Source organism: Populus alba, chromosome 18 (assembly GCF_005239225.2).
Source record: "Populus alba chromosome 18, ASM523922v2, whole genome shotgun sequence".
Lineage (NCBI taxonomy): Eukaryota > Viridiplantae > Streptophyta > Magnoliopsida > Malpighiales > Salicaceae > Populus > Populus alba.
This window is the reverse complement of record NC_133301.1, coordinates 9,960,843-9,971,205: the sequence shown is the minus strand read 5'-3', so window position 1 is coordinate 9,971,205 and position 10,363 is coordinate 9,960,843. Positions and strand designations below refer to the sequence as shown.

Sequence of the window (10,363 nt, the reverse complement as noted above, 5' to 3'; positions counted from 1 at the left end):
AGTGTTGATGATGTATATAAAATCGAGGAGATGTGTCGAAGTCAGAGCTTCTGGCAAGCTGGACATCCGCAAGTCATGGCTTTCTAAAATCTATACTTGTCTTCCCCACCTCTCTCGCTTTCCTTGATAAAAAGATGCTGAAGGCATGGAAATGGTACCAGCACTGTCTATCTTCTCATCCAGTGAAGACCCAAATTGTCAGTTCTGGAACGCTTTGGGGCATTGGTGACATTGGTGCTCAATACATCACTCACTCTACGGCCACCAGCCTTCTTCCAAAATCTGTAACTTCCTTGCGAATTGGGTTTTTATCTATTTTTTATAATTGATATTTCCTTTTCTTGATTTGTCATCTGGGTATCTATCTGTGAATTATGTTTTTTTTCTCAACTATATCAGCTTTGTTTATGGATTCTTAAAATACTGAGGCATCAATTTGATGATCTTTGGATGTCTTTTTTGCTGCTTTGCTGGTGCCTGCTTTTATCTGTATTGGTGTTATGAAGGCAGCTGCTTTACTATTGTGGATTGGACTGACCTCTTGCTTGTTATTTATTTCAAGAATGTGGCTAGTTTGCTCCTTTATTCGGATTCCACATTCCAATGAAGCCTTCTTTTTTCAGATGCCATTTATTTAGGATCCATCTTGGGATTGAGGCTTAGTGGTTGTTGAATTGTTGTTGGCCATTGTTGCGTTTAAGGGATATTTCACTTTCCTTTTTAAGAGTGAAATTCTGTTGAATTATTTTCAATCAACCACAATAGTGGCTGTTGACTTGTTGGCCATTGTTGCATTCAAGGGATAGTTCACTTTCTTTTTCAAGTGTGAAATTATGTTGCATTATCTTGAATCAATCACATTACGTAAAGAAACAATAACTGAATGCATTAACATCCTTAATCCTAGTCAGTGACAAGAGTAAATGTGTCGAACCCTGATATCAGATATTCAGATCAATATGGCCAAAGCATTGCACATTAAAATTGATCAAATCGAGATTTTGATTGAGGGAAATATGTTTGATCATAATTGTTTTGTGTCTAAAATTCTAGTTTTTGTACCATGTATATTTGACCTTCTTCAGTATCTTTCGGTTTCAATCGGTACTTTTGCAGAATTAGCATTATGGTTTCTAAATTTAACTGAATTATCATCTTCTCTGAAGCTAGTTATATGTTTGTGTGCGTGTGTGCGTGTCTGCTGCAATCATTTCTTTGAACTAACTATATTTTTTGTTTCATGTAGCAGAATGAGGGTGCAGAATTTAAAATCAATTGGAAACGTGTAGCTATCACAAGCATGTTTGGCTTTGGCTTTGTAGGTCCTGTTGGCCATTTCTGGTTCGTCCTTTCCATCTTGCTATTTCCTTTGGTCATTTTAGTTGGATCCTTTCGGGCTACTGCATAGTTTTTCAGCTACCAAAGACAGCCTTCTGAGCTCATGTCAATAAATGGTTTCACCTAGGTCGACTGTAGACAGTATAGGCATGGAAAACGTTATTGAATCATGACATGGTTGTTTGAAACTGGATTTTATCTTTTAACTGGAAAGCTAACTTCAAAACAAAAAAGAAACTGCCAGAATCACCATGCACAAGTATCAGAGGATCAAATCTTGTGTTTTACATGTACGAAACTTTTTTCTAGGTATGAAGGCTTAGACAGGTTTATAAGGCTGAGATTTCTACTGCAACCGAAGTCACCTCGATTTGTCGCCACTAAAGTGGCTGCTGATGGCATAATTTTTGGCCCCTTCGATTTGTTTGTGTTCTTCACTTACATGGGTTTTTCCACGGGGAAGAATGTTGCTCAGGTGAAGGAAGATGTGAAGAGGGACTTCCTCCCAGCCTTGATCTTGGAGGGTGGCGTGTGGCCAATATTTCAAGTTGTGAATTTTCGGTATGTGCCTGTCAGGTACCAACTCCTCTACGTCAATGTGTTCTGCTTGATAGACAGTGCTTTCTTATCCTGGATTGAGCAGCAAAAGGATGCTCCATGGAAGCAGTGGTTCACATCTTTTCAGCCTTTGAAGGAACGAGGAGGGAGGTGAGGTCTGATTATAATGTCTTACTTGGTTACCCCCTACTTGTATCATCTCTCATCAGTGATCATATTGGTAATTGCAACAAAATACATGTGTAACATCAAATGAGAATTTTACAATCAACCACAAAGAGTCCATTTGAAACTTTAGAAGTTAGGATTTGAGACTGGATCAATTGGTTGTAATTGTGAGGGTTGGACCAATTTTTACCCGTAATGCAATGGAAACAAAACCAAGCCCGAGTTTTGGAATGGCGTTTTTCAAATCTTCTAACTGGCTGCAACTGCTGTTGGATTGCCAATATTGGTTTCTGATTATTGTGTTTTTTCTGTCATAAGAACTTGGAAACTGTCAGCAATGCAATATCTGGACTTATAAGCGATTGATGCAACAATTGTCACAAGCATTTGATTATGCAAAGTGAGTGTTACTGGTTTCCCTTTGTAACAAAAGCCAGCTGCAAATCGGTTGAGTTTGCCGCACCGCATTAGTATCACCGACTCACCACCACCAGCAGCTACACAAATTATGTCATTAATAACCCTCATGTCTACTCACCTTCTTCCCTCTCATGTTGACTTCATCACTGTTTATTGAACTATAAAACGAAAGGATCAGGTGCCTCAGAACCGGCAGATGGTTCTATTTTTCAAATCCCCGAGAACTAGAATGGAATTTCTGTTATACCATAGTCAAAGATACGCGTTTATGCAGTAAAATGGTCTCTCTTCTTCGACTGAAAATAGATAACCCACAATCCAAGGAAAGTGTAGTTTGGTTTTAAAAGAAATTTAAGTTGATATTTTTTTTAATATCAAAATGATAATATATTAGATCAATTTGGGTATTGTAATTTAAATTGTCAAACTTGTAATCTGAATCATGAACTTTACTAATTTAACAATTTTATTTTTTAAAAAAAATCTAAGATTAAAAGAATAAAAATGCATAAAATTAAACATCAATTAAATATTAAGATTTTTATTTGAGATTATCGTAACCAAATATAATGCACATTGAAATATATTATAAAAATTAATTCAAAATCAATCAAAAAAATTTTAAAAAAAAAATTCAATCTAAAAAATATTGAAAAATAGAATTAGAGAAAAGAAAAGAGAGAGAATATGAAAAATAAGGGATATGATGAAACCCCAAATCTTATATTTTAAACATATATATATATATATATATATATATATAATAGTTTTAGAATAATATAAATACTTTGATGCTCTTAAAGACAACCAATTAAACTCTCATTTAAGGGTTTTTTCTGTTGTTTTATATTATTTTTATGGATACTTAAAGACATTATTGTAAAATATAAGCTTTTATATATATATATATATATATATATATATATATATATATATATATATATATATATATATCCTTTAGTAGGCATTGGATTATTTAATTTCAAGGTTAAATGAATAATTTTAATGTACATTAAAAACAAAATTATCAAACTACACTCATACAATTTACAAAACACAATTATATCATGATAAAAAACCTATCTTGCACAATATATAGTTCAAAGTTTTAATGACTAATGAGCAATATAGTAATCATACCATTACAATAAATAGTAATTTGTGTCCCTTTCCTTCCACTTTCAGGTTTTTTTTAATAAAAACTCTACGAAATTTAAAAAGTGGGTTACATAATGGTTAGAAATAATATTGAAACATTGGGAAAGTTAAAGGGCAATATTGGAAATCTCAAACTACAAATAGGGACAAAATTGAGGTTTTCTTTTTGCGAGGGGGGGGGGTGTTGAAGGCTAAAAGGCCGAAAACAACGCGAAACTAACAAAGTTTCTAAAATCTTCGGGTGGCATCTCATACCGTGTTAACCTCGTACCCTCTTAAACCATGAGCTATGCAAACTCGGACCTGGCAAGCCAATCGGCACAGGTATTGCCTTCCCTGTAAATGTGCTTGAAAATAACCTCCAATTCTCTGTTACGTAGCAGCTTGATTTTTGCAATAAAAGGTTCATTAGAACGTTCCTGACAACATATTAACGACTCAAGATTACATGAATGAGCTGTGACCTCCCCCAAGTGGCACTATTGGCTTGAATTCGCAAGACACCGTCAAACAAGGGCAGTGCTTGAAGCCAATGCTCTGAAACAATAACAATATGGTATTAGAAGGAACAGCTGTCATTCTTATGCACAACAAAAATGTAAGAAAGATGCAACAATCACGGTTCGCATACTTGGAGAAAATAACTAAGAAAGAACTAAAGAAAGAGTATTGAGCAGGTGAATCAATCACATAATTGTTCATGAAATGCATCAACATGAAGGAGAATCAGAAAAGAGGTCAAGTTACCGGGATGCTAAGTAACAGTCCTTGATGATTGACTAGGACTGGGAGGCTTCTTCTAGCAGCAACTGGTATCGATTTCAACACTTCAAGAGCTTTCTGTGCTGATAGCTCCAGATTTTCCAAATGCAGGCTTCTCTTCTCTGATATTTGCTCCATTGTACTGGATGAAAGAACTTTTTTCTGTTGCAAGTTATCCAAACTTGGGCACTTTGACAACTTAGCAAGATAAAGCCAATCAGATTCGCTCATGCGCCGCACCTCAGCAACCTTGTCATGACCAATCCCGCAAGAACAGCTATGGCATTCCTGAGTTTCCCCTCCTAAATCCGCAACACAATTTTCTGTCCCTTCACCAGCAGAAACATGGTTGCTCAGTTTCCATGTGATCCAGAACCTGTTCATGAAATAGCATGCTTTTCCAGGCTGAAGTAGTTCACTTGGGGATGCAATGATAGATTCAACCTTATTTTTTGACTTATAGTCCACCTTATCTTCAGCTTTAAGCTTGAAATGTTTGATTTCATCCCTCTTCAGTAAAAGAATGTCTCTATAGGTTGACTCACTGATAATGTTGAGTGTTTTGGCTTCACTTATGACTGATTCAGATGCATCTAAAAAATGCACATCTGATGCATCTGGAACAAAATGATTTGAATATGATTTTCCATCAGCTATAATTTGCTCCAACTCATTTCGGAAATACTGCTTTTGTTCTCCATTTAAAAAGGGGTAAATCAATTCCATTTTTGAATTCAGAGGACAATCAACAGAACAACAAACAAGGATTTTTGTCCCCCTAGACCGAGGAGCTGGACAAAGGTAACATCCAGCAGCTGTAAAGGAGGTCTGCAGGATTGTCAAAAATATTTCTGAATCAACAAAATAACAAATATTAATAAAAAAAAAAATTGGAAGATTCTTTGAATTATACATAGTCAACACTCCAGCATGCAACATCAATCTAATGATGGAAACATAAATATCAAAATACATAGACAATAAAGGAAATTACACACAATGATTTCACAAGTATCCTCCCTTTTCAGAGGGATTCCAAAAAACAATATTTGTTCAATACAGTTACTTTTCCAATTCAAAACCAAAGCTGTCCTGGGAGAATCAGATGGTTCAATTTTAGCATAAGCTAGGTTATTTCCAGCGCTATCTTGCGGCTTGGACCAAAAATTCTTTGAGCGTAAAAAAATAATATCTAAACCTTAGAAAACTTTTCAACATTGTCCTCCAACTTGGTACAGCAGCACTCCCAACCTAACTCTTTTATTTGCCTAAGTTTTAAATTAAATAGTGTGGGAGTTATCCTGATATGACTTTCTCAACTGAATAGGTTCAAAGAAAAAAAGAAGAAACATCCCATGCTAACCCTAGTTAAACCCACGACATAGGTTATGGACTCCTAGGTGGAATTAATTTTTCTTATGTTATTATATGATAAAAAATACAAAAACAAATTTACAATCAACCCAATACTAAAAGATAAAACTCAATAAAAACCCAACATTAAGAGATGGAAATGGGGGGAAAAAAAGATAAAAAACAAAGGGTAAGAAAAACCCAAAAGGTCAATAAAAAAAATCCCAAGCGCACAAGGTTGGTTTAACTATTCAGATGAATAGTGAAATAACACTTTTATTCGACAGACAACTTATAGAGACGACAAGTCGTTTGTCGAATAAAAGAGTTTTATTTCTAGCATGGCTAGAGCTTGAACCCACGTGTTAACCAACTTAGCTATGGGAAAAAGATGCTATAAAGCGATAAAATATATATATATGAACACGATTCACTGTTCATATGAACAATTAAAGCAGCCCACGCTATTTAGTTGTTTTATTAATTTGAAATGAATTCTAGAGCAAAGTAGAAGGGAACTACTCTAGTAAAATCCTTAACATGACTTTATATTGAAATATTAAACCATCATGCACGAAATGTGTCAGCTTGCTTATATTGTTAGAATATAGATGTTAAAATGCAAATGTTTGACTTGAGGAAAAAAATGAAGAGAGAGAATACCAGTGCTTCCTCAAATGTTACAGAACAAAGCCAATAGATAATTACACAAGAAAAAAAGCACAAGAGTGCAGAAACTAACAGTACCTTGCATGGGACAGTGCGAATGTAGTGTAACAACAATTTTGAAGTACTTCCTCTAATGGGCCTGTTCCTCTGAGAGACATACTGATAGATTCAGATAAAAATTGTTACAAGGAGCATCCAAACAGTTTTATATCATAGAAGTCCTCGAGGAAAATGATCAAGGTGTAAAAACATCAACTAATATTGATTAATACCTGCAAGATCAACGCAACAAACTTTGACAGGCATATATCTGTAACTTTTGATGGATTAAGAATCTCTAAATCGACGATGGCATACCCATGCTGTTGAAAAAATAATCACAATGCCCCAACCAACAAAAACAAAAAAGGAAAAAAGAAGAAAGAGGTAAGAAGAATGGCGAATAATTTTATAACTGCAATGAAATATACAAACCAAATTCTGCAAAAATATATGTAAGCTAAAGTAAAATTAGGAACTAGAGACATTAAAAGGTGTCTAAAAGACAAGAGCAAACTTACATCTATGATGGTCACAGCCTGATTTATCAAATTATTACAAATTTGGTCAACATATGCACGTGTTCTTCTACAGGCAGAAATCACACCTTGTAGTTCAGACTGGAAGGTATCTGAAATGTAAGAGCTAGTTGATTGAGAAGGTTAATACAGTGCATATAGCATTACCATTACCATGACATTAGCTGATAATGCAAAGCACAGACAGACTCAAGCCTTTCAGTATTCTTGGAGAGAAAACAGTTATATAGTAAAAATTCTAGATTCCAGATAACATCAATGTTGTATATGGAAAAGCCCTATCCAACTTTGGAATGTCAAATCTACAACTCACATGATGACAAATTTCCTAATGACATTCGAATCCTATTTCGAGCATATACTGTGTTTTGATTTGTTGGATCTTCCACCCAGTCCTGGCCAGACTCTTGACATATCTGAAAAGTAGAAAATAGAGGTTAGTGGTGTTAAGATGTACAAGGAAAAGAATAGCCTCGAAGGACAAATTTACCATAAACCCAAGGATTAATTTATTTCCACAGCATGTGTTCTTTTGCACTGACCTTGTACAAAATTTCTTTAGAAAAATGCAAGAGTGGTCTCACTATTAGTATCCCTTTATTCTTTGAACCTTCACGGTAAAGATGGGTGCTTTTGGAGAACATTTGCGAGGTAAATGCCATGCCGGCAAGTCCAAGCACGCCACTGTTGCGAGATAGTCTAAGAATGAACAGCTCGGCCTGCATTTCTCATATCTCAGTATATATCTAGAGTTTGTAAAAAGAACTCCAAGTAGAATCAACTGGAAGATGCAGCCATAACACAATCATTACCATGATCTTATGATTACTCTCTGATTTTGACTTGACTATCAATAACATTTAATATATGAAATTAAGATGTGTGCATGTTGAGATAAAGAGACATGTAGAGAGAGAGTTGACAAGCAACAGTCCAAACCTGGTCATCCGCATGATGTGCAATAAGCAACACTTCAATCTGATGTTTAGTGCAAACATTTTGGAACACTTCATACCTGAAGTTCAAGCACAAGGGCAAATAAAACGTAAATTGTTGATATCCATATGTGAAGAATGAATGGCCCTGGCCATAAGTCCCCTAAGTTAGGGTCCAAACTTAAAATGAAAATCTACTAACCTCTTCTCTCGAGCCTCTTCTAGCAAGTGACCTTGTTTAGGCTTCCCATCCAACCAACTACACTTTGCAATCTCACATCTGATTCCTAAACGAAGTTTGTGTTAGAACTGAAGTCACTAACTCGAACACATGGCATAGTAAAAGATCAGAATTTGAAAGTATACCCATTTCAGTAACTCGACTAGAAACAATATGTGCCTCCTCATTACTCCCTTCTCGCAGCCCATGATCAACAATTACCCCCAAAATCCCATTAATAAAACCATCATCACTTTTGCCAACAGCATTAGCATTAGCACCATCAGTTTTCCAACCAGCAGTTAGGAAACAAAGTGCCATGCTATCAGGGCCACCGGATACTCCTATAGCTGAAAATCGAAACAAACAAAAACACAAATCTTTCTCCTTTAGTTTTTGTAGTCAAGAATGGTTTAAAAGGAATCCAGCAAAGGAAGAAAATAAATTTTAAATCTTCTACCTTTATTTTTACATAAGATAAGCAAAATTTTGAAATGTTGCACAAGCCATACATATCTATGCTGACTTCAAGAAGCCAAAGTATATATCTCAAAAAAAAAAAAAAACCCGAGTAGCAAATAATTTAGCTTGAGTTTTTTGTGATATATATTGAAAACGCAAGACAGAAAAGGTTAGAAAGGACAGAAAATACTGACCAACACGGTGATGAGGCTTGAGTCCAGCCATAGCCATTCGCTGAGAGAAAGACTGCTTGTATTCCGTGATGACGATTGGGTCTTGGGAAACCGAACATTTGCAGCAAAAGAAGCGAGTTGAGGATACACGGGAAGGTAGATGGAGACGATAAGGAAGAGGGTTTTTGCATTTGGGTTTTGAAACTGAAAGTCTTGTTGTGAAGGAAGTGGTGGTGGCTCTCGCTTGCGTTGTCAGGATGAGCCCCCGCGCCATCTGATACTCTCACTTCTCGGCCTTGCTGGTGACTACTACTAGCTGGTACCGTCTTGAGTGACTTTCGGATTTTAAGATTAAAAAAAAAAAAAAAAACAAAATTAGCACAGTAAATGTCACTACCCAAATTCCGGTTCACGAGCAATACCATAAAAATGATGCGAATTCTCAAAATATACATTTCGTAAATGAAATTTTAAAATTTTTTCATTATTAGATAAAAACAAAACAAAATTTCATTATACTTATTACATTAAATAAAATTCAATTTTTAAAATAAACTAAAGGTTAATAATATAGCACTCTAAAACATCAAATCAAGAATAAAAATAAAATCTCACAAAAGCAAGTAAAACATACCAACCAAAAAATAAAAATAAACTCTCAATAAAGTTAATTTGCTGACAGAAACTATAAACATGAAAATAATATTAAAAAAAATAGAGAGTTCAACCAACTCAGTAAAGGAATATCATTTAATATACATCATCGATATTATAAACTGTAAGTTATGAATATTTATATAATAGAAGAACAAGACCAGTATAGACACACACACATATATTAAGCATATTAGTATATGATAGTGGAATACATGTCAAATAACAAATGAAACTCTAAGCTTTCGACAACATATAAGGTTTGCAACCCCAAAAACAAACAAGGTTTATATCCCTAATGTGCATCTTTCACCAGTTAGGTATATAAACTATTATGTGTATATAAAGTAGCTATTTTCTGTTAGTATGGAGTTTCTTTCAAATATCTTGATATTCAGATATAACATATAGTAGTTACACATATTGTGTGTGTATCAAAGATAATGAATAATGTTGTCGAATAGAATTAAATCAACAAGATGTGAATACAAATTCAAGAAACTAATGAGTATTTAAAAAATAAAATCAACGTAAATAGATATTCAAGAATGTCATAAATATTCATCATATAATTAACATACATAAATTATTGAAGAAACAAAAGGAACAGAGTAATATGTTGAAGAAACAAAAAAGACAAAATATATATATATATATATATATATATATATATTATGATGGCTATTAAAACTAAAACTCTGTAATACAGCGAGGAAGGATGATGGCTATTAAAACTGAAACTCTACAATCTACAATTAGTGTTGGAGTTGGATTCTGTAATTTGTGTGGCAAGATGTCTGTATTGCAAGAGGAGTTTGTGTCGGAATCAAAATTAATTTGTTGTTTTCCTTCAAAACTCCCCCTCAAGCTGGATCAAGAGGATTGATTGAGGCAAGCTTGGATACTAGATGATGA

At 34.5% G+C, this 10,363-nt stretch overlaps 2 protein-coding genes across 6 annotated transcripts; one reads left to right on the top strand and one right to left on the bottom strand.

Annotated features, from left to right (window-relative positions):
* On the top strand, window positions 1-2,309 carry LOC118051661 (uncharacterized). Its single transcript, XM_035062385.2, has 3 exons — window positions 1-284; window positions 1,247-1,341; window positions 1,648-2,309. Exons 1-3 carry the CDS (start codon window positions 135-137, stop codon window positions 2,048-2,050), a joined length of 648 nt encoding a protein of 215 aa, XP_034918276.1. The 5' UTR covers window positions 1-134; the 3' UTR covers window positions 2,051-2,309.
* Window positions 2,310-3,814: 1,505 nt separating this feature from the next.
* Window positions 3,815-9,130, bottom strand: LOC118051662 (uncharacterized). Of its 5 annotated transcripts, none has more exons than XM_035062386.2 (11): window positions 8,816-9,130; window positions 8,306-8,509; window positions 8,142-8,226; window positions 7,944-8,019; window positions 7,547-7,723; window positions 7,318-7,420; window positions 6,987-7,096; window positions 6,699-6,791; window positions 6,505-6,585; window positions 4,390-5,232; window positions 3,815-4,179 (listed from the first exon to the last, which is right to left on the bottom strand). In XM_035062386.2, the coding sequence occupies exons 1-11, from the start codon at window positions 9,066-9,068 to the stop codon at window positions 4,087-4,089; spliced, it is 2,118 nt and encodes a 705-aa protein (XP_034918277.1). In that variant the 5' UTR covers window positions 9,069-9,130; the 3' UTR covers window positions 3,815-4,086. The 5 variants fall into 5 exon arrangements, with proteins under 5 accessions (XP_034918277.1, XP_034918278.1, XP_034918280.1 ...); XM_035062387.2 differs by having other exon boundaries at window positions 6,699-6,788; XM_035062389.2 differs by lacking the exon at window positions 8,816-9,130 and having other exon boundaries at window positions 8,142-8,219; window positions 8,306-8,446.
* Between the last annotated feature and the right edge of the window lie 1,233 nt (window positions 9,131-10,363).

Coding starts and splice junctions, on each gene's coding strand:
- LOC118051662 (XM_035062386.2), bottom strand. CDS start 9,068: ATGGCGCGGGGGCTCATCCTGACAACGCAAGCGAGAGCCACCACCACT. Junction 7,724..7,943: donor CACATCATGCGGATGACCAG/GTTTGGACTGTT, acceptor TGAGAAATGCAG/GCCGAGCTGTTCATTCTTAG. Junction 6,792..6,986: donor AGGCTGTGACCATCATAGAT/GTAAGTTTGCTC, acceptor TTATTTTTTCAA/CAGCATGGGTATGCCATCGT.
- LOC118051661 (XM_035062385.2), top strand. CDS start 135: ATGCTGAAGGCATGGAAATGGTACCAGCACTGTCTATCTTCTCATCCA. Junction 285..1,246: donor CCAGCCTTCTTCCAAAATCT/GTAACTTCCTTG, acceptor TGTTTCATGTAG/CAGAATGAGGGTGCAGAATT. Junction 1,342..1,647: donor GGTCCTGTTGGCCATTTCTG/GTTCGTCCTTTC, acceptor ACTTTTTTCTAG/GTATGAAGGCTTAGACAGGT.